At 59.0% G+C, this 24,928-nt stretch overlaps 1 protein-coding gene across 1 annotated transcript in view; it reads right to left on the bottom strand.

Moving 5' to 3' along the window:
- The window catches only part of CACNA1C (calcium voltage-gated channel subunit alpha1 C), a 465,580-nt gene that overhangs the window by 39,145 nt on the left and 401,507 nt on the right, over nt 1–24,928 (bottom strand). The window contains 7 exon segments of the mRNA XM_029204130.1: nt 6,842–6,925; nt 7,391–7,474; nt 20,371–20,481; nt 20,911–21,069; nt 22,377–22,578; nt 23,774–23,920; nt 24,234–24,286. Coding sequence (XP_029059963.1) covers nt 6,842–6,925; nt 7,391–7,474; nt 20,371–20,481; nt 20,911–21,069; nt 22,377–22,578; nt 23,774–23,920; nt 24,234–24,286 — 840 coding nt within the window.

The raw sequence follows: 24,928 nt of genomic DNA on the forward strand, positions 1-24,928 counted from the left end.
CACATGGACGGACACGGTGAGCCTGAAGGATGGAGAAGAAAAAGAGAGAGAGACAGACTCAAGGAAACAAACCAGCGAGAGCAGCCGGCTCTCAGGAAGCAGCGTTAGACAGTGAGTGCTTTTGGGGGCACCTGTCAGTGTTTTGGGGCCTGCTGAAATTAGCTCCCTCACTTCCCCCACGAGCTCAGGGAATATTCGAGGTCCCTCTGCTTTAGACGCTCTCTGGCAAACACCTCGGCAGCTGGCTCAGCTGGGGACAAGTGACACCCGCTGCCTGGATGGATGGCCGTCTGGCTGAACCAGGGCTGTGTCCTGACAGCATCCTTCAGTCCAGTCCTCCGATTTAGGGGAAAGGAGAGGGTTGTATGAGGACAGAAGAGGTGAGAATGAGGGAGGAAAGGAAAGAAAATTAGAGGACGGGAGGTGGAGGGGTCTCGGTCAGAAGGCGGAGGACATGAGGGGCCCCGTTGGGTCCCGGCTGTCGCGACACCGGACAGCCTAACTCAGCCGGGAGAAAACCATTAGAAACGGGTTCCAGGGGCCTTTCGCGTCAGGCCTGCAGGACCCTCCTCCAGGCCACTGCTTCGGGACAGCCTGCGCCCGGCAGCCTGCGGTCCAGTACGCGGGCCTCGCTCTGCAGGCAGAGCCCGGGCTCTGCAAATGGCTCCCCGCGCCCTGCTGGACTGCGGCTGGTCGGGGGGCCCCAGCTCACTGCTGGGCGAGCGGGGCTCTGCTCAACCTCTCAGGGCCAACTTCCTTTCCAAGCAGAGGAGAAGCTACCCTTTAGGACGACTGGGGGCCGGGCCCATCCTCACTCACACCCACGCTCCAGATGCCACCTCTAGGTCGAGTCTTACCTTCATCCCTTTAAAGGCAGAGTTTCTTTTGGGGGCGGGCGGTACCGAGTCAGTACTGCCCTCGTGTGAACAAGGCACCTTGGTGGCTTCATTTGTTGGGGGCGCGGGAGTGGAGGTGGGGCTGAGAAGGGGAGGGACTGGAGCAGCGGGGGAGGGACCAGCAGAGGGAAACAGGTGGGGGGGATGGGGGCACAGGAAGGTGGCAAGGGTCACAGCTGCTCCACCTGGCTTGGCCTAACACCACCCGTGTTGACTTAACCGAGGCCCCGACGTGCGTCCCAGATGCTCCAGGCTGAGGCACGTCCCAGCCGTCCCACCTGCCCCCTCGCCCCCACCCCTTCTCCCCTCCGCCCGCTCTCTCCTCCGTCCAGAGGGCAGGGAAGGGGCTGCCCCACACTTCCTGCGCTCTTGTCCTCCAAGCCCCATGACCCAGGGCCCAGGCATCCGAGCATCCCCTGGAGTCCTCAGGCCCGGAGAAGTTCGGCTGAGCCGCGCTGCCTGGGGTCCCGAGGCTGGGAGTGCCCTGCGCGGGGCCTGTGAGTGCAGGGTCACTGCCAGCCTGCCCGTGGTTTGGCCGAAGGGCTCATGGAAGTGCAAGAGTCAGTTCTCCCACAGGGATGGACTCGAATCCCGCTCTCGCCACCTGTTAGCTGCACGGCCTTGGCAAACCCTGAGCAAGCTCGGCCCCTCCCAGGGATGTGACGTGTGGTGGCCCTGGCCTGGCGCCCCCCCGAGGGCAGCACGCTGCCCCCCACCCCTGCCGAGCTCCTCACGAGACCCCAGCCGCGACCGCGTCACTTCACCCCGCCGTCCTGCTCGGCCGCTCTGCAGCCCTGCGCTAGTTCTCTGTCTGTGTCCACGCAAGTCCCCGTCCACTGAACCTGCCCGGAGGCCCTCGGCCGCGTCCTGTTCCCACCTGAGTGTCCCTGGGGCCTTCTCTCTGGAGAGTTTCTAGGTGATAATTTAGACGCCACGGCTCTCGGGTGGTCCACACGTGGGCCTGCCAGGCGGCGAGGGCGTCACTGTCAGAAGGCGTCCAGTGCAGAGCCGGTGGGGGGCACTCTGGCCCACCTCAGGCCCCCGCCGCTGCATTCAAGGACGGCCAGCCCCAAGGCGGGTCACTGCTGTCAGTCCCGTGGCCGCCTCGTCCGCGACTGGGGACACGTGTGTCCGTGATGAGGGCTCCGGGCGTCCCAGCACTCCCTGTCGTGCAGGGGTGGGGAGGGGTAACTGGGGGCTGCCAGGGGCCACTTCTGACACCCCAGGAGCTTCCACTGACATCACAGGGTTACGTCACTAGGTTTTCCTTCTGGAAAACAGAATTTCCAACTCAAGGGATAAAGGAGGAGCAGGGAGCTTCCTAGGGGACATGATGCTGACTGCACAGACGAAGGAGAAGGTAGCGCGTCCAGAGGGGATGGGGTGGCCGGGCCGTGGCCACGGACGCAGGATCCAGCGTGACTGCGGAGCCCCGGGTCTCCCCCGGCCACCTCGGAGGGTCCAAGGGCATCTCCCAGAGTGAGCCGGAGGTCAAGGTGGCCCCGAGCACGGAGGCCCCAGCTCAGCCCCCCATTTCTCCTCTTCCCTCAGCTGTTCACCTGTCCCGGCCTGGAATACCGTCGCTGTGCTGCTGATTCCATGTCTGACCGCAGACCGGGCGTCTGTTGTCCACCTGACATCACCGCTGGGCAGTCGAGTACACAGCCCCCCACCCCCCCTGAGCCTCGTCCTCTTCGTGCAAACGGGCCTCGCCTCCCACCCTCCTGCCGACGCCGGCTCCATCCTCTCCGGCTTGGCCGGGACCCCACGGCTCCCTGGGAGCCCTCCTCCTCTGGCGCCCACATCCAGGCCGTCAGGAGAGGCCGTGGGTCCTGCTCGCAGAGCACACTGAGAATCTGACCGTTTTCACCACGTCTGCTGCAACTCCGTCCCCTCCCACCTGGATGGCTGCGTCCACCTTCCAAATGGTGGAGGGCTTTGCCCTTGACTCCCGCGGGGGGTCCCCGGACCATGGACACCTCTTCTCAAAGGTACCCGAGTCTCCGCCTCCCACTCAGGCGAAGGCCCAAAGCTGCTCTCCTCCCTGACCACCGCACCCTGCGTGTCCTGCCCGAAAGCTCCTCTCCCGGGATCCGCAAAGGCATCGCCTCACTTCCCTCAGGTCTTCGCTTTCTTCAAATTCCCCTCCTCAGTACAGCTCGTCTTACAGAGAACGGCACCAGCCTCCACGGCTCCCTGCTCCTCCGACCCCCTCCCTTGGCACTTCTCGGCTCTCCACGTACTGCACCATTTCCTTATTTTCTGTGTCCGATCATCTCCCAGCCTTAGGACACCAGCTCCCAAGGACGGGCTTTTGTTTGGTCCATAATGGATCCCAGGTGCCCGGCACCAGAAGGGGAGGCTCCAGCCACGGTGGAAGGAAGGGACAATTGTTACTGGGGTCGCTGGGGAATCCACTTCCCAAGGCAGGGCACCAGAGCCTAGCAGAGGCAGGAAGACGGAGCTGTTTGTGGGGAGATGACTCTGAACGTGGGGAATATTTGGAGGGCGGCTGGGTTGCACACAGCAGTTGGGGAGGGAAACAAGAGCTGGTCTCTGTAGGTTAATTGTCAAAGATGACGAGTTACAGGTGGAGAGCCTCAGGGATCCCTCTGACACTGGAATGGAACGTTTGTCTGCAAAAGGAGGTCTTGTGACAACAGTAAGACTAGAAAATTCGGGGAGGCCTGGAGCTGAACTCTTGGCCCAGTGAGCGTCCAGACCCATAACCTGCCTATGGCCGGAAGGCAGAACCATACGGTGGAGGGTCCTGCCTCTGAGAAGAAGCGTTGTTGTCCCTATAACTTGTCCCACAATCCTGGCTACCGTCGGGGTGCAGGGCCATGTCCGTGCTTGTGGGACAGGCCCATCTTGGCTTGAGTCGTGGGCAGTGGTCAGTGAGCTTGCTTTGATCCGGCTGGACCCATTGACCAAGAGTTCGAGTGTATCCGGGAACGAGGGCTGTGACATCTGTGCTTGGCTCGTGTGTCAGCAGGGGGGTTGGAAAGATCGTCCTTTGCTTGGGTGCCACGGTCTCTCCCCTTTAACAGTGCTGTACAGTTTTTTAATTTTTATTTATTTATTTTTTTGTCTGCATTGGGTCTTCTTGCTGCACGCGGGCTTTCTCTAATTGCGGAGAGCGGGAGCTACTCTTTGTTGCTGTGCGTGGGCTTCTCATTGCAGTCGCTTCTCTTGTTGTGGAGCATGGGCTCTAGGTGCACGGGCTTCAGTAGTTGTGGCACACGGGCTCAGTAGTTGTGGCACGCGGGCTCAGTAGTTGTGGCGCACGGGCTTAGTTGCTCCGTGGCATGTGGGATCTTCCCGGACCAGGGCTCGAACCCGTGTCCCCTGCATCGGCAGGCGGATTCTCAACCACTGCGCCACCAGGGAAGTCCCAACAGTGCCGTACAGTTTACGGCCGGTTTTTAAATGGATGCTCTTAGTTGAGCTTCAAAACCCAGCCCCGTAAATCGTCATGTTCCTCGGATCGGTGGGGGCTGGGGGGGAGGGAGAAGCAGGACTCAAGCACTTGATCTGACCCTGGTCCAGCCTTCTCCTCCAGCCCCTGCCTGGGATGATGACGCAGGTGTCCTTTCTGGATGTGTGGGAGGGGGTGGGAAACAGTCGGGGCCGAGTGGTGGGTCTCTGGACACCTCCTCTGCTCTGCATCACACACGCTGTCCCCGTTTTTATCTCCAGACAACCCTTCGTGTGACTTTTCACAAACTCCTCAATCTGGAGAGTGAAGAGCATCTCCATGTGGGCGAAGGATACTGGGAGGAATTGGAGGGGCTTCCCAACTGGAAGCGGGGACGGGCCGATAACTTCTCGTTTAGAAAATAAAAAACCTCCTGTGGTTATTTAAAGATACAGACTATGGAACGTAAGGGCTGAACAAATCCTGGCCGGCAGGAGTCTGCGAGAAGAGGCTGTGAGATGTACGTGTTCATCAGAAGGCATCATGGACTGAACAGACAAGAATGCTGGTCCCCCGCCCCGGGAGGCCTGGGCTCCAGCCGAGGGGCAGCAAAGGCACTGGCATGCTCCATCCTCACCTGTGCATCGGCAAACGGGGATGGTCATTCGCGTCTGTCAAGCTCAGGCTCACCGCACACAAGCTGGGCGCCGAGGCGAATTGTAAATGGAAACTGTTGTACAAATGGAGGGTCTGTATGTGACTCCACGTGCCGTTCCTGGGGTCTTGCACCACCCCCAATTCCAACAGTCACTTTCTGGGGTAGAAATTTTATACTCTAGAATGTTTTTCCTTCGTCTTTGTTTTTCTTTAAAAATAGCAGTGATTTGAAAGAAAACGGCCGGCTGAGCGATGGCGTGGACCTGGCCAACATTGAGCACCCCAGAGGACCCTGGGACTGAGGTGGGTCCTCTGCACCCAGGGAGCTGCCTGCTGTCACCCTCCTGTGGGTCCCTGCCATCGGCCCCAAGTCCCCTGGCATGGTTCCCCACAGGGACCCACCCTCCAGACGCAGGCTCATCCTGCCCTTCCCTGGTCTCCCCCGAGGGCCCCTCGGTCCGAGCACAGGCCCTGGCCGGTGGATACTTGTAGGTAGGGACGTGACAGCTCCTGGGATAGAACTTGGGGTCCATCCAGCCACTTGGGGGGGCAGTGCCAAGGGAGAGGAGGCATGGAGTCTGAGTGGGGAGCTTGGTTTCCTTGTGTTCCAATGAGTCAATGGCAGAGGTCAAGGGAGTGTACACACGTACACACACACACACACACACACACACACAGACACCCCGCAAGACAAAGATGACCCTGGGGGATCCCCGAGACAGAGGGGCAATCGAATCTATGCTACGGGGCGAGCAGGGAGGGGGCCAGCTTGACGGGGGGACACAGGGAAAGCAGAACAGCCTCCTCCCAACGTCCACCCGCTCGAAGGGGGCAGACAGGACTTCTGATCAGCGGAAGCAGGACATATAATAACATCAGTTCAACCGACTGGCAGCTGACTATGGGGTGGAGGGGGCAGGTAAGGACAAGGGCGGGGGACGGTGGCAGTCGTGGGGTGCTTCTGGCACCTTAGATCAGAACTCTAGAGCATCTGCTCCGTGCTGTTATTCAATGGTTCAGTGCATCAACATTTGTGCAAACATTACCAAGTCTCTTAATCAAGGAAAAATCCTGACGAAAAACTAAACCACACATGTTAAAAACCAACCGCAAGAGGGCTTGCCTATAGATAACGAGAGAAGATTGAACATGCTGGGGAGCAGAGGGACGTGTGCAGGGGCTAGAGGGACTGTCTAGGAGGGGCAGCTCCCGGGGGCAGGTGCAGGAGGTCTTGGAGCCGGGGTGGTGGTGGTGAGGGGAGAACCAGGCAGGGGCAAGGCTGGTCCTCTGGGGCAGGTTCACCTGGGGCCAGGTGCTCCCACAGCAAGTTGCAGGGGCGGGGGTGGAGGAGCCCTCTCCAGAAAAGAGGGGTGCGGGCTGTTCTCCCCCGCCTCTCAGTGGAGGGGCTGTTTTAGCGTGGATACGATGGGCTGACAGTGCTGGCCAAGTGCGAGCCTTCACCTGTGGTCCTCGGGAGAGCTCGTTTCCCGGATGCTGGGAATGGGAAGGGGCCGCACTGGCAGCTGCCCAGCGGTTGTAAACACCCTTCCACCGTCTCACTCTGGGATCCCAGGGCTGCATCCTCCTAGACAGTGTGTGTCATGCTAGGCCAATTGCAAAGGGGGAAGGAAAGGATGCAGCGATCAAAACTCAGAAGGAAAGGGGGCCTAGCTCGTTCCAAACGTTAAAGAAAAAAGAATAAAAACATTTCGAAGTAAAGCAACGAGAAAGAAAATCCTTTCAACCAATTTAAACAAACAAACCAGAATAACTTAGTGGGAATAAGGAGTTGGGAGGAAGCGGCAAGGAGAGAGCAATGGGGTGAGCGCGGGGCAGGAGCGGCGTCGCAGGGCGGGACGCCGGTACTTACGTTTACCTCGGTGATGGCTATGTCAACAATGCTACCAACAACAATCAAGGCGTCAAATGTGTTCCATGCATCACAGAAATAGTGCTGCATGGGGCAGAGGGGCCAAGGGAGGGAGAGAGGAGGAAAAACCAACAACAAAGAAAAACAAAACAAAAGGAAGAGGAAAATGAAAAAAAAAAGCATGAAAGAAAGGAGAGAAGAGGAAAAAAATGAGAAAAGAAAGAGGTTATGTGGGCATACTGGACCCTCTTACCACTCCACAGTTCTGGAGGTGCACACCTGGCACCCGGTGCTCGCCGAGCCTGACAAAAGCCGGGTTAGTCGGGGTGGGGGGGCCGGGCGGGGGTCCTGGAGGAGGAGAAGCCCCGGCCGGCCGCCCCTTGTCCGGCCCGGCAGAGTGGGGACAGTGCGGGGGCTCACGTCCCCCAGGACGGCGGCAGGTGCAAGAGAAAGCATGACTGGCGGGGGTAAAACAGGAAAACCAAACAATAAACCGGAGGAGGTGAAGAGGGAGGGACACGGAGGCGTCCTGGGCAGAAGCATACTCACATTCGTCTCACTGAGAATGACGTCAATTACGCTGCCAATTACGATGAGGCAGTCAAAGACATTCCAGGGGTCACTAAAGTAGCCCTACACGGGGCGGCAGGACGGGAGTGAAAAGGAAGGTCAGACAGACAAGAACAGAGAACCGCCGTCGGGCCGCACCGTCGCTGCCGAGTCCGAGCGGGGCGGGGGTCCTCCCCCTCCAGACCCAGCCCCCTCGCCGCCCGTCCTACTTCCCCAGCCCCTCCCAGGCCTCCAGCGCCTCCTAGGAGGCCTGCCTGCAGGGAGGGAGGGAGGGAACAGGGGCGGGGGCCCTCGCGAGGTGGTCTGGGAATTAGCAAGCGGCCATGGGTGTGGTCCAGGCACAGCCAGGCCCTCTGGGCTCAGGGGTGAGCCGTGTGACGCTCGTGATAGTGAGGGGACCATGGCATCAGAGCAGCATCTACAAGGTCACCCTCGTGGCAGCCCTGGACGGGCATCCAGCCCTGGACAGAGGCTTTCCTCCCTGAAAGGGGACGGAGGCCAGGTCAGTCCCAAGGTTTGGTAACGTGGGAGGTGACCCTAGACCGGCTCTCGGGGCAGGGGTGTCTCTGAAGCACCGCCATGCTCAGCACCATCGTTCTGACTCAGGATCCTGCTGAAGCGGCCCCCGTGAGAATGAGGTTCTCACAGCCTTTCCTGCAGGCTGGGTGGGGGTCTGGGGGCTGTTGTGTCTAGGGGGAGTGATCAGGATGCTGACTCTACTCCTTTGTCCTGCACACATGGATTTTGTTTGTTTTACACCATATTCGGGGAAGGGAATGGAGGAATGTTTTTCAGACTTTTTTCAAAGTTCGTGGACAACTGGTCAACCAAGGGCTGTCCCGTTCCTGTGAGGGCTCTTGGAGTCCTGGGTGGGCAGGCTCTCTGCAAAGAGAGGGCGGGTTCTTAGGTCTGGACCACTGCCTCTCAGAGTGCAGGGGAAAGGGAGCAATGCTCTGTGGCACACGGATGTTCAGGAGCCCCGGGAACCACACAGCTGTCCTCCCCAGGGGTGGAGTGGGGAGGGCCCAGCACCGAGGGCATCTGTCTTTCTGTAAGAAAGGACATCTGCCCCTTTGGTTCTTCAAGGGATGCCCCAGCCTCTGATCCACGAGCTGGGGCTTCCAGGAGATGCACTTCTGAGGTTGGTGAGGAGGTAAGAAAGCATCGGGCTGGCCTCTTAGAGTCTCCCCGGTCCCTCTCCCTGGCCCTCCTGGGGCGGCCAACTCTCGCTCTCTATTTCTGAGTCCCAGGAGGCTGTGCTCTCCCATTTCTTCCCGACTCTCTCCAGCTCCCTGACCACTCCACCCCCACCCCCCTTCCTAGCTGTGCCCCCTCTCAGATGGATCACAAGACATGCTGTCCCAGGGCTGTTATTCTTAGTGTGGAGGTCAGGTCACAGGGAAAGGGACCTCTCGGTTCCCAGGACTTTCTGCCAAAAAAAAAAGCAGAAATGCCACTGTGGAGACTCTGGACAGCCCAGTGGGGAGCAGAGGTCGGCCAGGGCGTGGGTGAGGTGAGAGTCACTTGAAACCCTTGCTGGCTTCCCAGAGTATTTTTCTGAATATCCCGGAGCCTTTGGGGGCACCGAGAGGCTTTTCTCTCCCATTCGAGTCACGTGCTGTGAGCGGGAAAGAACCGACCCCCTCCAGGGTCCTCCCATGGCATCACAGGGCACGTGGAGAGCACTGGTTTTGAGGGCAAAGAGTGAAGACCCCGTGCAAATGACAAATATGCATGTGCTTTAACATCAGGTTTTGGAAAACACTGGGGGACTATCTCTAGAGAGGAAAACCATCTTTGTGGGTAGAGCTGTTTCGGGAGGGAAGGGGAGGGGGTACCCAGGAAGAGAAAGGAGGGAAGCAGGAACCAGAGGAGAGTCCAGGACGCCCAGCATCCAGCCTAGAAAACGCAGTGGCAAATCGTTATTCGGGTCTGGGGGGCGAGAGGAGGAGAGAGGTCGGGGGGTGTCTCGGCGCTCAAGGAGAGGGGAGGGGCTGGTATCTGTTTGTTCACCACAGGGACCTGGAACAGATGGGTGAGTTGGCCTTGGTCCACAGCGCGGATGAGGGGAGAGACAGAAAGGGAGAAGGCAGGCAGAGGCGAGGCAGACGAGAGGTTAACAGCTGGCGAGCTCCGGAAAGAGCCTGGCCCCCAGGGACCCTGCAACCCTCACCCACCCCATGCATCGCCTGTCATCCCCACTCTTGCGCTCCTCTGTGTTCGTGCACAGGACGGGCAGGCCCGCCCCAGTGCTCTGCGGCCGGCGGCTTCCGAGGGGTTGCCTGGCCTCACCCGCCCCCTTGCCCTCCACCGGCTGTGCTGCTGGCGCGTTTGGTTGGCCCCTCTGTCCTGTGGGCCCGGGGCCAAGGCCTCCACTGGCCGCAGAGCCCCACCAATTCCCGCCCAGAGGAGGTTTACACACGGCCCACGGTGTGGGGGGTGACAGGGTCCCTTTAAGAGGCAGCTTCCCCCTGCCCTGTCCACCCCCTTCCTGCCCCGTCAACCCTCCAAGCTGGACCATGAACACAGTTTCAGATCCAGCTGTCAGCGCCTCCTCCCAGCCGTCCACACCCATCCCAGAAACACGCTGACACCCTCCAGGGGGCTCGACAGGTTGCCAAGGGACACACCTGGCCAATTCCCCAAGTGGGCAGGGCCCGGGAGGAAGGTTGCCCCCTGTTGTCAGTGCAAGAGCTGTGTCCTCTCTCTCCGTCACACACACGCACACACACACACACACACACACACTCGCACACACACCTGTTGTCACCCATCTCCTCGACTGCTGGAAACCACGGGTGACATGGGTTTGGGGAGTATGATGGAGGAAATAGAATGGGAAAACAATCATAGACTTGTTTTCTCGAAATCAGGCTGACCTCTAGGTCATACCTGTCGCTCGTTCTTTCTCTGGTAGAAGTCAGGGATAGTGAAAGGGGCTCTGGGCTCTCCCTGAAGTGGTGAACCAAACCTCTCAATGTCCAGATCCTCAGAGCCAGGCAGGGCTGCCCACGCAGGGGCGGACGGCGTTTTGGGGGAAGACTTTCTCTCACCATCTCTAACCCTGCAGGGTAAGTGGGTCCCCAGCCTCAGGAGGTCTCGTGCGTGTCCCCCTGGGCTGAAAGGCAAGCGCCCCGCTGGGAATAATCCCTTCTCCGGAGGGCGCCGACCCTCTGCTCACTGGCTGCCACGGCAGAAGAGACGGGGGCCAAATCGATCCTAGGTTCGGTACAACGTGATTAGGAAAGGACGCTGCTGCCCCAGCACCCACTATGCATTTCACCTGCATGAGAACCTTGGATTTTCCTCTCTTGGATTATCTGTGCCCTGACTCACTCCACCCCTGGAGCTGTTCCGAGTTGGAAGAGGCGGTGTGGTGGTTAAGGGTGTGACCCGCAGAGGCAGGTGTCTGGGTTCGAGTCCTCCCTCTGCCACTTACTGGCTGGGTGACCTTGAGCAGATAACCGCACCTCTCTGTGCCCCAGTTTCCCCCTATGACACGGCGACCTGTGGGTTATGGTAGGAATGACACAAGTGAAGGGCCTGCACCTGTAGGAAGCCCAGTGAGTTCCAGCGACTGCCACGGTTGCTGGAGCTGGTCCGTCCCCTTCTAGGGAGGCCAGACGCACAGGGTCAGCTTTGGGGGTGGGACTGAGCAGTGGGGAAGGCAAGGCTCAGGAATGTGGAAGGAGGAGGGAGAACGTGAAGGTTCCAGAATCCCAAGCTCCCTTCAGTGGGTCTCATCTTGAATCCTAGTGAGGACTGCCTGTCCTGAGATTCTCGGATGAAACCAGCATCACTTTGAGATTGATGACCGTAAGTAAGCTGTCCTGGCTAGATTCTGTCAAACTCAGGTTCACACAGATAGCTAACTGCCAGGTTCCTAGAAACCACTATTCCTCCCAGGGAGACCCAGGCCCCTTTTGCTCTGGCTGGACGGCTGGGAGGAGAGGAGTGGGCTGCCAGGCAGGCCCACATCCTGTCTCTGGTCCCGAGAGCAGGGCTGCTGCTGGGAGGTCCAGGCACATGCCCTGGCCCTGAATTCGGGACTCTCAGCCCCTTCCCCGCCCAGAGCAGAGTCAACACAAGCTTTAAAACAGGACGGTGGTGAGAGGGGTCCACAGGAGTCTACACACCTGGGACTGCTGCCATTGCTGGCTTTCTTCTCTTCTCCATCCCCTCCTGTGCGGCTTCCTTATCTACCTCTGACGGGTCCAGCAGAGAGAAGGCAAGGAACACAGAGGAGGTGACCGGACGCTCTTCCTGATGGGGAAGCTGACTGGACTTTGTCCGGGTCTCTGCCCCAAGACTGTTCCCTTCCAGGGACACATGGGGCCCCAGAGATCGACGTGGCGGGGGGGGGGGCGGCCCTGGGTGGAGGCTGGACGTGGAGCTGCTGGAAGCAGAAAGGGCCACCTGGGGGAGGCGGGGCCTAAAATGGAGTGGGCAGACGGCGTGTGCTTGGCCAGGGAAGGGGGCCCAGCCGAGTAAGGGCCCTGCTGGCATGAGCTGGGAGGCTGTGCCTGGTTCTGGGTCGTGGGACGGGGCGATGGGAGGTGGTGGGTGCAGCCGGCAGCTGGGTGTCGCCACACAGAGATAATATAAACTGTATGACGTTAGGGTGTCGTTCAGACGTGACAGTAATTGAGGAAATCACTGGCATCTAGTGGGGCGGCATGGCTGGTGCACAGCTGTCCCCGGCCCCTGGCAGCTCCCACCCTGTGACGCGCCCCTTCAGAAGCCCTGGAGCCCCCCGGCAGAGACAGCCCGGGACGGGGGCGGGTGGGGCAAAGGGCAGCAGCAGACAGGGGCCGGGGTCAAGGAGACCCCGGGTGGGTGGTGGCGATGGGGCCGCACTCCAGTAGTTAGAGGAGTGCACACTTTGAGGTGGACATCTGCTCTCGTTTCTCCTTTGGAATTAAGCTTTTTTCTCCCCAGGAAGGTTTCAAAGGCCCTCGGTCATTTATCTCACCAAGATGTAACGGGTGCTTCTGGGTGCCTGGAAGTGCACAGATGTGGGCAGAGCATGAGCCCGACCTGACCTGCCGCCTCCCACGGGGGTGAGGGGACAGGGGGTCGGCTGGGCTCCTTTGGGGCCTGGGGAGGGTTTCCTCCGCCCCAGTTGGCACCTGGGTCCACGGCAGGACCCCGCTGCAGGATGGTCCAGGATGAGGGTTCAATGGGATATGCCTCGAGCGCGGGCAAGGCCGTCTGACACGTGGCCATGTCTGCAGGCACCCCACTTCAGAGGGACATGGGGGCCTGGAGGCGGAAAGGGGATGCAGAGGACAGCAGCCTTGGTGGGAGCGAGGCGCCATCTGCCCACCTGGAATCTTCTCCCGGCCCATCCCGCAGACTACGCCCCGGGGGGAGTCCCCCAAACCTGACCTGACCATCCCATCCTTGCCCCCCCCCTTCCCGACGCAAGCCACCTAATGGGCCGGCCCCTCCTTAGCCCCAGGGGGCGTGGCCCACCGCACCCCTGCAGCCTCCACCTGTGCCCACTCTAGAGAACCTGCCCTCAGCTCCAGAGATGCGTCACCAGGCCTGGCCCCTCCTGTGTCAAACAGAGTGACTGCCAGCCTCCAGGGGAGGGGAGGCGGGCCCAGCTCACGCAGCCTTGCCGGGACTGTTCCTGCCACCATCGTCTGGGTCTTGGCCCTGCTAGCAGCCCTCCCTCTCCCCTCCCACAGGTCCAGGCTGGCGGGTCTGGACACCACCGCTCACAGCGCAGGGGGCTCATCCCCTCCCAGTGACTCTCACGTGGCCGTGTCACCCAGCGTGAATCATCTCTCCATTAAATGATGAAACACAACAGCTGCCCTGCCCTCCCCACAAGGGGCCTTTCCACGAGTGCGGGGGTTAGTTTTGATCATACCGACTTCAACGCCCCCTGCCCATCTGGCAGACCACCAGTAAAGGGGGTGTGGGGAGCTAAACACAGACTTTTCCCATTATAACTTAGGAATTATAGACATATATATATATATTTACATTATGTGTATAGCTGTGAGTTTCCTATACATAAAGATTTAGATTTTCTCTGAATTTTATTTAAGGAAAATCAAGGAAGTAGTGCTAAGTATTTATTGCCAAAAGGGAGTTTTGGTTCTACAGTGATTGAAGCCCACCAGCCTGAAAAAATGTCTAAGTTTCCATGCAATTTCCGAAAAGGAAATGTTCTTGCTGGCTCTCGGTGTTTTTAGAGTTGAACTTTCCATGTCGGAAGGAAATAGAAGGAGACGTTCACATTTCTAGTGGTAGTATGAGCTGCGCTGAACCTTGGCCGCTAACCGGCCACCGAGTCCCAGTTTCTGCTAAACGTTACCTACTTGCTCCTCAAGTAAACGATCCATAAATGCTCTTTCAGGACAAGCAGGGCCACTCTCCCCGGGGCAGACCCGGCCCACACACCGTGGGGTCTGCCCCCTGCAGATTTCCCAAACGCCCAATGGAATGGTACTGGGGGCCTCTGGGAGGTGATTAGGCCATGAGGGTGGAGCCCTCAGGAACGGGACTGGGGTCCTTGAACAGGGGACCCCACAGAGCTCCCTCGCTCCTTCCACCTGCGAGGACATAGCTGTGAGCCGGATGGGGCCCCCTTCATTGAACGTGGCCCTGTGCTCCTATCTGGGACCCCCAGACTCCAGACCGTGCGAAGTACATTTCTGCAGTTTGTCCTGGCAGCCGGGCAGACTGAGATGGCCATGACCCCACTCAGGTCCAGCTAAGCCAGCCTCCCCACATTACCGAGGAACGGATGCGGAAAGAACAGCCCTACCTGCCCTCCCTGCTCGTTCGAGGTGATGCTGAGGGGGGAGGTGGGCTTCCTGCTCTGTCTCCAGAATTTCGTCTGTCGGTGGGATCTGGGGGCAGGGGATGATCAAGCAAGAAATAAAGTAAACTTTGTTTTGTAAGAAATAAAGCCTCACAAAAATCTTTGCCCCTTGCAGAAACGTCCGCTTGACTTAAGACTGTTGGGAGGGGAATTAGGGCGAGTGGTACAGCTGGATCCAGAGGTAAAGCTGGAGAGAAAGCAGATTTTAGCTGCAATGTGGTATCTGGTGAAGACAAAGCCAGTTTCTAGTAGTTTCAGCTTTCCAGACAGGAGACGGAATGGCCCTGGCTGGCATCCTCTCCTTCCGGTCACCCCCCTTTCTCCTCCATCTCCTGGTCCTTTACTGGCTCTAAGGAAAGGGTCCTGACGTTCTCTCAGTAGCTCAGGGAGGACTCCCTTCCAGGACCCCAGCCCGATTGCTCCTGCCTATGGGGTCTTCCCGGCACTTGGAAGAGCCCGGCCATGGTTCCTCTCACCCCATCTGCCCGGGCTGCCCCGACGGAGCCTACCCTTTGGTGTGGTCCCCGCTGGCCTTCTTCAGGGGGACAGAGGGCAAAGCTGATTTTGGATGTTAAGGAACATCATAGCCTAAACTTGAGTCCCGCTTGAGCGGGAAGGCAGGCAGGGCTCGGCTGTGCAGACGGGTCCCTTCCCTCGTCAGACGGTCACCTGCTGGGGGGCTCGCCCTGCTTCTCCACCCACCTGGCCCCTCTCCCGGAGCAGCTCGCTCACCGGGGACAAGGAAACACCAGAGACAGCGGGTCCAGCCTCGGAAGCTCCCTCCCCATCTGCTGGGGCAGGGGTGACCCTGGGGAGCCCCAAGCTGGCTGGAGGTTGTGCTCATGCGAGAAAGGCTGTTACTAAGGTGGAAGCAGATACTGGGTCTTCAAGGAAAGAAGGTTCTGGATGTGGACAAAGCTGAGGACAGACGGTTGAACTGACCCCCCCCCCCATCCTGGCCCCTTCTGCCAGTCCAGCCCTCATCTGTCCCTCTGCCATGGCCCAGGGAAGGAGTCAGCTGGTGATGGCTCTTCCTACCTTGACCGTTCACCCCGGAAATCTGTACCGTGTCTCGGGCAACAGTCCTTCCCAAGACAGAAAACCGTCCTAAGGATGGCAGAGGGGACTTTATTCTGGGGGCACCAGGGGCCGGGACCCTCACGCACAAGCACAGTCAGAAATGAGGGGAAGGCTGCCTTCACGCTCGGCAAGGCCAAGGCCGTCCATACTCTCAGCTCAGACTTTCTGGCCGAGCACGTCAGCCTGGCCCGGCCCCACAGCCTGGTGCTGACCACTGAACCGCCTGCCTCGGCATCTGCAGGTACTGGACCCGGGAGGTCCGGGGACGACTGGGGGCCCAGGAGGGGACCCACACGGGGGACGCCGGGCCAGGAGCCGGTCTTACTCTTCCCACAGGGCTCCCACACCTGAGATCACCCACCTGGGTCCATGAAGCCAGAGCAGTTGGGGTGAGGCGGACGGATGGAGGGATGCAGACCCCGCGAGCGGCCTGCGGAGAAGCGGTGTCTAGAGCCCCATGGCCCAATATGGCAGCCACCGGCCATGTGGCCACACAGATTTGAATTAATTTAAATAGAATTAAGAATCCATACCTCGGCTGCATGAGCCAAGGTGCCCAGGAGGCGGGTGGCTGTTTACAGACAGATGGTGGGCACGGAGCATCTTTATTCCTGCAGACGGTCCTGGCGCTGGTCTGGAGACCTCATGCATCCCTTGGGTTGAAACGCCTTTGGGCCCCAGTTTCTCCTGCATCAGGAGCGTGCCCGAGGCTCCAGTTGCTCTTATGCCCAAGAGCCGGGGGCCAGGGGGTCGATGAGTGTTTCCATTTTGGTTCCACTCGCTTTCTGGACTGTTCTCGGTGGGGAGGGCGTGGAAAAGCATTTTGATCCCAGAGAGCTGTGGGGTCAGGCCCTCTGGGGGCAGAGACGTGGCCGCTCCCTGACTGGGCAGCACCAAGGGGATGGGAAAGTCTCAGAGACAGCTGCCCCTGCTTCCTCACCTGCCAAGGCCCAGGTGAGTCCCCGGGTAGAGGAGGGGGAGTTGGGAATCTTCCCACCTCCCTGGGCCGATCTGCTTCTCTGAGCAGGAGCCTGGGGCCCCTTCTCCCTTCATCACCCGCTGGGTCATGGTCAACAGCAAGTTCCAGACACGTGATCACCCCACCCCCCAGAGCTGACCGTGGAGCATCTGGGGCTGGCCCTGCCCTGGAACCTCCACAGTCATGGCAGAGCTGCCTTAAGGGACTGAAGCCTTGGAACCCCCTGGGTCGTCCTATTGACCCTGAAGGACTTGGGTTAAAGTTCAATCTGGAGTTTTAACTGGGATTGTACTGAAGAGAAATGACATCTCTGTAACACTGACTTTCCCAATTCATGAACATGACATATTTCTCCATTTACTGAGTTTTCTTTAACTCCTCTGTGTGAAATTTCACAGATCTTCTGTAAAGATCTTAGAGGTTTTTGGTTAGATTTATTCTTAGGCATTGGAGAGAGATATATATATATTATATATATATATATACATATATATATATTTTTTTTTTCTGTACGCGGGCCTCTCACTGTTGTGGCCTCTCCCGTTGCGGAGCACAGGCTCCGGACGCGCAGGCTCAGCGGCCATGGCTCATGGGCCCAGCCGCTCCGCGGCCTATGGGATCTTCCCGGACCGGGGCGTGAACCCGTGTCCCCTGCATCGGCAGGCGGACTCTCAACCACTGCGCCACCAGGGAAGCCCAGGCATTGGATACTTTTCAGTGCTTATCAGAAAGTTTATCTTAAAAGTTCTTTCCTGTCTTTGCTGATAAATTTCTGTTCATGACAGGAGGACAGTCCAGCTATTTACTTAACTTCAGACGATTCTATGCAAAACCTTTTCATGCTGACCAGCTTGGTCCTGCACAGTCTCATGGGGCCCAGGGGCCATCGGAAATGTCCAGGGCAGTCCTCCGCTCGGGGAGAGATTCCCTCTGGCCATTAGGTGTCCAAGACACTCCTGTCACCTGCCCCATTCTTCAGACAGAATGAGTATTTTAGGAGCAGAGCAGGGATTTACTTGAGTCCATTTATTTTCCATAAGGTGGCGAGCAGAACAGATGGAAATGAAGACCGAGAACATCAATTACCATGAGGACAACAAAAGAACGGGGCCAAACTACAAACCGACCGACCGACCAGCCAACCAACCACAGAGACCAAGGGACAGAGTAGGAAGTCCAGCAGGCCAACCTCAGACACCTGATGTTAGGACTGATGGCAATTCCTGCGTCCTTACTGCCTAACTGTCCTTCCTCAGCTGACGCTCGCAGGTGCAAACTCACTCGTGGCACAAACACACGATCACATTAGGAGCACCGGTTCTAGGGCCAGATCCAGCTAGATATTCCCACCAGGGCTTCAAGTACTTTCTTTCTTTAAAAATTTATTTATTTATCTATTTTTGGCTGTGTTGGGTCTTCATTGCTGCACACGGGCTTTTCTCTAGTTGCGGCGAGCGGGGGCTACTCTTCGTTGCGGTGCGCGGGCTTCTCATTGCGGTGGTTTCTCTTTTTGTGGAGCACAGGCTCTAGGCGCACGGGCTTCAGTAGTTGTGGCACATGGGCTCAGCAGTTGTGGTGCACGGGCTTAGGTGCTCCGCAGCACGTGGGATCTTCCCGGGCCGGGGCTCAAACCCGTGTCCCCTGCATTGGCAGGCAGATTCTTAACCACTGTGCCACCAGGCAAGTCCCCTCAAGTACTTTCTGGTTTGGTTATCTTCCTGGAAATTTTGGGGATGCTTTTCTTGGAGTCTACTCCTTAATGAGAATCCAGGAACCCCACTCTCCTCCCAGCTGGACAGGCTTGTTTGGCTGCCAGAAGCTGCCAGAAGCCCCGGCAGGGTATTCCCAGAAAAGGTCCATTTCCCTTCTTCTTTATGCCACAGACAGACCCTGGCATGTGTGAAATGCACATGGCCCCAGGATGGCTCTCTTACTTCTCTGGAAAAGTTTCTCCTATTTCACCCCATCTTCTCACAACAGAAAACTAGAGGTGGAGGAAGTTGGGTGCTTTATGGTTTAAAGCACCCTACCTGGCTGCTTCCCGGGAAACGGGCTTTTGCTCCTGGGTGTGCAGGATTCAGGGAGAGTGTTTTCCAGGCAGAGGCCCCTGCAGGTGTCACTGCCACGTGCTCCCTAGGGCAGGTTTGCCCAGTGCATCTCCTGAGCTCGGGAGCCTGACTCAGGAAGTCCCCTGCAGGGCCCTGGAGCCGGCATCAGGCATCAGCTGAAACACGTCTGAGTCAACGTGGAATGACTCAAGGCTTTGAAATATGTAAGCTGTATGTCTCACAGAACTGGGGGAAAATGATGCCGGTTTCCCTCCTGGAGGCTGTCGTCTGAGCCGGAAGCTCAGCCCCAGCGCGGCCCGGCCTCCCCGCCTCCCCAGGGCACGCTGCTGCGGGCTGTGAGCCCGCCAGCTCCCGGGCGGCATGGCTGGGAATAGGACCGCAGGGGACCCCACAGAAGGTGGCCAGGGACATTCCATGGTCTCCTCTGCCCCTAAATGGGACAGGGCTTGGAAGGGAAAGTGAGACAGCGTTTATTTGCTGCTCTGGAGGAGACAGGAAAACACCATTGTTATCACCAAATGGCATTCATTAGGGGTCTTATTCTCTGAAAATCAGCCAGGTTCCCAGGCGTTCTCAGTGAGAGAGGAAGACTCGGCACGGTAAGAATACGGTCTGTCTTGTCTTTGAAGCCCCTCAAAGGTGGTTTCCCTCTTTCTGGAAAGTTCCCAGCAGAACACCTGGTGTGGGAAGATGCTTGCTAACAGCTCTGTGTGGCGGAAATTACATCGACCACAAAGTCAGACACACCGGCTTCTATTCCCAGTTCTGCCGCTTAATAATGGTGTAACTAATATGCTACTTAATTGCTCTGAGCTTCACTCCCCTCTTCCCTAAGACGAGGAGCTAATGCCTATCTTGGAGAGGCGTCCTGAGGATTCCACGCGACGACGTGTGTGTCGTACTGCGGGTTACTGAGAATGGGTGGTGGAATGTTAATTCAGAGAAGACGACGCAGATCCTGGCGCTGAATAGGAATCCGACAGCCAAGGGGCACCCCTCCTGGCCCGGCTAGTCCTGGGGCAGGTGATCATCTGAATGGAAATGGAATATAGGGCCAGGGACTCCTGCCTTCCACCCCCCGTTGACCTGTGTTGCATCTGGAAAAACTAGTAACAGTGGGGAAGAGAAGGTTTGGAAAGCTGCCCTGCACGATCCTCTTAGAAACAATGCGCTCCTTCTCATTGACCCCCAGAGCTGTGCAGCAGTGGGGAGCCTCCAAGCCACTGGGATCCCCCCTCCGGGGCAGCCGCCCCCTGTGAAGCCCAGGTCAGTGGACGCCGGCGATGCTGACCTGTCTACAGGGCCGGAGATGGAAGGCCTGCTTGAACCGGGTCACCCTCTGTCCTTGAGGCCCAGGGGCAGGTCGGTTGGGGAGGGCACAGATAATCCAAGTGACAGGGAGCCAACCTGCCCTGCCCTGCCTCACTCAGCCAATGGCTCTAATCTTCTCTCCCAGCCTTTTTTCTAGAAGCTGCTTACAAGTAGCAAAGCAGAGACATTTGCAGGTCCGTCCCGTACTGGAAGGTACAGGGGGCAGTGATGCAGCCCTGAGGTGGGGAAACAGACACCCAGCCCTGAGCAAACGCAGCCCCAGCTCAGCTCTTACAGCCAGGCTCTTAGTCTGCGCGGCAGGCAAAACGGGGAGAGAATAGAGCCCGGGTGGGTCTGGGGGGCTGGGCCTCGAGAGGTTTGGTTTCCAGTCTCTTCTAGATGACGTGCCGGGGGCCGGGGCCATGGTGGGGAGACGAGGACCATTCTGCCTACCCTGCAAGGAGGTTTGCTCAGGCATGTCCCTGTTCCCTGTGTCCAGACCACGGCCCGGCCCGCGGGCTGAGATTCTGCTTCGAGGAGCTGGCCTGGCTCAAGGCCTGCAGGCTCCGGAGCTGGAACGTTTATCGTCGGGAGGATACGGTCCTTCGCTGAGCCTCTGCACCCACTGTCCCCCACCTGTCCCCCTGGCACCGTGGGCCAGAGGCCCGTCTCAGAGGCCTACCTTGGGCTTGAAGGCGATGAGCTTCAGGATCATCTCCACCGTGAAGAGGCCGGTGAACAGCATGTTGAGAATGTTCATGGCGATTTTGAACAGGCAGCTCTGCCCGTAGTGCTGCAGGGGCGGGGGGCCGTGCATGAGCCGGGGCTCGCTGCTCCCGGCCACCCCTCAACACCCAGCCTGGGGGGCCGACCACCCCCGCGGGGCCCCGCATGTCCCTCCCGTCTCTGCCGGCACTGCCAGCGCGGCTGTGCAGAGGCTCGTGCTCCTGCCCTGATGGGGAGACAGCCCTGCCGGCCTCCTGCTCCTCGGGGGGCTCCACCCAGCTCGGGCCCCCGACAGTCACGGCCCCTTCAGGGTCCCCTGTGCTCCATTTCCCTCCCTCCATCTCATCGGCCCAGGGTCCTGGGATCCTCCACCCTCGACAAGGGACACTTGTGCTTCTCCAGCTGCCCCCCCACCCCCGCCCCCTTGGCCAGCGTGACGGTGACACGCCGCCCACGCGCCCACCGGCAGATGCCACGGCCGGCCTGCTGGACCGACCTGCATGGCCAGGCAGATGGTGTTCAGCAGGATGAGGACGAACATCAGGTACTCGAAGTAGGTGGAGTTGACCACGTACCACACCTTGTACTGGTGCTGGTTCTTGGGGATGTACCTCCGCAGGGGCCGGGCCTTCAGGGCGTACTCCACGCACTGCCGCTGCGTCGGGGAGACGGGGGTGAGAAACCCGGATGATGGGGGATGGCGGGGGTGGGTGGGGGCAGAGGAAGCTGCACACCCCAGGGGTGGGGTTCTCTGGGAGAGAGAGACAACATCTATAGCTCTAGCTCATTTACAGGTTGAGCTGCTACTTGGACGTGTTTTGATTTTCTATCCCTCCCTCAACGGGGGAGAGACCCTCTCTAGTTAGTCCCATCAGGACATAGTCAGGGGGTCCGTGTCCCCTCCTTTCCATCTCGGTGATGCCTGCTGTGCACCGTAGATGCTCGGTGGCATCTGGTAAATACTGGCTGACTGACTGACAGTCTGTCTTCTCGCTGATGGTTTCCCAGCCACAGACTCTCCTGGGGGCCCGTCTCTCCTCAGTGTTCCTCTCCTGTCCTAAGTCCATGTTCCTTATCTGCCAGGGTCCACAAACTAGAAGTCACAGCTCACGGCCAGGGGATGGGATCCTGGGCCGACTACACTCCGGCCATCTCTGCGCTGTGCCCGGAGCCCAGGTCAGGACCAGGGTCCCCCAGGCCCTTCTCTCACCCAGCCTCCAAGCCCGACCAGTGCTGTTCTCTCCACTTCTACCGTCACTTCTCGCCTACACTTGCTAATTGGCCTCCCTCTCTCCTGGCTTCCTTACAGTCCAAAGTCCAGGCCCAAGGTGTGGACATTGGAGCTGCAAGGGGTGCAGCGAGCCTGACGGGGGTGCTCCTTACCTAGCAGAGCTCGAGTCCCCTGTGGACGGGATGCATTTCCCGTGGACGCTTTCCAGCCTCCCGACCGCACACCCAGCCTGCCCTCCCGGCTGCGGAGCTCAGCCCAGGGCCAGCGTGGCCGCGTCCCTCCTGCTGGAGCCCTTCCCCCCCTCTGCGTGCACAGCCTCTCTGTTCTACAAGAAACCATCTAACAGTGGTTTCTAAGCCGTCCTCTCCCCGCCCCAAACCTCCACCCTCACTGTTCTGGTTTCTTTCCTCTATCAGTGGTGCCGCCCCACCCTGGGCACCTCCTGACTCATCGGCTTCTAGGTGTGGGCGAGAGGCTCTTTCACAAAACCCCTCAGACCCGCCACCGAGTCTCCCTGAGGAGCTGTTAACAGACCCTGTTGGTTGAGCACGGCTGCAAGCTGGATCTGCAGGGTCTGCGTCCCTTCTGCCCTTGGGCCTCCAGGAGACACTGGGCGGGGGGCCTGGGGCCCTCTCCCAACCACAGCCTCCCCCGGGGGCCCCAGCTGCAGCCCTCACCCCCGGCCCCTGGCCCCCCGGCGAACCAAGCTGCAGCCCTGCCCTCGGCGGCACCTGGTTCTTGTCCAGCTCGCAGTTCTTGTACTCCTGCTCCCCCTGCTCCTGGAAGGTGACGATGACGAAGCCCACGAAGATGTTCATCATGAAGAAGGCGATGATGATGATGTAAATGATGAAGAAGACGGAGATCTCCACGCGGTAGTTGTAAATGGGGCCCCTGTCCTCCGTGTGGGAGTCGATGGAGCGGTACAGCAGCCTGGGGGGACAGCCCACGGAGGGCGGTGGCGATGACACCGCTGCTCCGAGCGCCCCGGGGCCGGGGAGCCGGAGACAGCTCCAGGCTGAGAGTCGGGAGGCCTGCGTTCAAGCCCCAGCTCTGCCTCTTACTGGCTGTGTGACTTGGGCAAACCACTCAACCTCTCTGAGCCTCAGATTCCTTGCCTGCAAAGTGGAGACAATAATTCCGGACTTTCCTACCGGGCAGGGTAGTTGATCTAACGTATGTGAAGGTGTTTTGAAACTGGCAGGAGCTGTCTAACTGTGACATGAGTCATGGCCGTTGATTTCAAATGCTGGAGATATTGGTAAATATTGAAACAGCTTTGCTGCTTCTCTGGCAGAGACTCGGAGGGTTTACAGTGAACATAAAATAAATCTGAGACCGAGTATCCATTTAAGATAGAAACACTTGATCAAGAAAAACGCCCCAGGCTCACCCAGATCATCAGCAAGGTCTGGTTTACGCTCAGGTGGCCTGTGTCTGCCGCCCAGCTGGGCCGCGGCTACGTGCCCGTCAGGCTGCTTCCTCTCCCGCCTCTGTTACTCCACACAGCACGTGGCTGTTCTCTAGGTAGCACAGATATTTTACCATTTAATAACGGTGCCTCTCACCTAAGGTCACGTGCTGTCGTTGACTTAGAAATATCTAGAATTTCCTGACATTCAGATGATCATGTCACCGGAATACACATGGGGGCGTGAGGGAAGCAGGTATCTGTACAGAGATACACGGAGCCCCTCCTGGACAGGCCTGGTAGAGGGGATGCAGCTTATGGGCTACCAGGCTGGTCCAGGCCTGGCAGCACTGCCTCTGCAGGGACTTTCCTCTGCAAATCAGACACAGCTCCCTCCAAGGAGACTGGGGCAGAGTCTAACCAGCGGGCACCTCCGCCATCTCTACCCACGTCCGTGCCTGCCGGGAACTTCAGTCCTACGGTGACCCAGGGGCCCCTCCACTCCCAGATGCCATGAGGGTGATGACAGACTTTACTGTGGCTCAGTCTAGGTTGGGGAGGGGAGCTAAAAGAAGCTTGTTTCGGGTTGAAGCTCAGATCCAGAAGAAGAAGAGTGGTGTTTGGGCGGCAACCGTGGCCCGTGGGGAGCCGGAGAAGTATGGTTTCTGGGAAGGGTGTGGAGCGGCGGTTGACCCCGGCCCGGAGCTGCACACTCACTCTGGCCACCCCTCAAAGGTGGAGACGGTGAACAGGGCCATCATGGCCGCCAGGACGTTGTCGAAGTCGAACTTGCTGTTCTCCCAGCTGCGGGGCTGGATGATGGGGTGATCCACCTCCCCGTCCTTGTAGGTGACGTAGTTCCCCCTGAGGAAGCGAGAAAGGGCTCGTCCTGGGGTCTCCCGTCTCCCCTCAGCCTACCCACCACTGCCTCCTGGCTTGGGGGTGGGATGAAACTGGCTAAGCTTAAACCCAGAGCTCCAGCCGCTGGGAAGATGTCAGGGGTGGAACATTCAGGAACAGATGATCTTACGTGTTACGTCAATAGGACCAGACAACCCGTGGGTAAAAGTGCAGCCACCACTGCTGTCAGAGAAAGAACGGGCCACCCCTCCTCTCAGGACAAGTCACCGACCGCCTGGAGTCAACCAGCCTGGCTGCCCCCCCCGGCCGCACTCACTTGCACTCGGCCTCTGTCTGTTTGGAACTGTCCGAACAGGTGTAGAGCTTGCCCTGGAAGGTGGAAGAGCAAAGTGACTGGAGATGCTCCTTAATCGAGGGCCCAGTCAAACACCGATTAGTGATATCTCTGTAGCCAGCTCTGCGCTGGGGTCTCGGGACCAAAGCGTAAGGAGAGCAGAGCCCAGACAGGAAGTCAGGACTCAGAGCGGTCGGTGCACAAACATGCCCTGGGCTGCAGGCACCAGACCGAAGGGAAGCCCAGACAGTGAAGCTGGGCCCACAAGGCAGGTCTGGTGAGGGAGGGGGGACGGGACGACACGGTGAGGGGAGAGCTTCAGGTGGAGAAGGGCAGAAAGAGAAGGGCTGAGGCAGAGAAGGGCAGGAACCAGGGACCCGGCCTCCCCGTCGCCGAGGGCCCGCCAGGAGCAGGGCAAGGACCCAGACAAACCGGGGCTCTGCAGTGACCTGGGGGGACTCGGTGCTGTGGTCACAGGGAGCCCCGTGGGCTTAGATGGGTGACTCACATGGAGGGGTCTGGGGATAGCAGTCCCTCTGCCGTTCTCTACAAGGAAGGCCGGGGCTGTGAGGGCCAGGTGGTGATGGGGGCACCTGTCTCCGCACTGCTCTTCTCAGGCTGGGGGCTAGCCCTCCTCGGGTCTAGTCCTCCCCTGGTCTGGGAACTAGTTAGCTCTC

This window comes from Monodon monoceros, unplaced genomic scaffold (genome assembly GCF_005190385.1).
Source record: "Monodon monoceros isolate NGI ecotype Baffin Bay Population unplaced genomic scaffold, NGI_Narwhal_1 Super_Scaffold_6, whole genome shotgun sequence".
NCBI classification, from domain to species: domain Eukaryota; kingdom Metazoa; phylum Chordata; class Mammalia; order Artiodactyla; family Monodontidae; genus Monodon; species Monodon monoceros.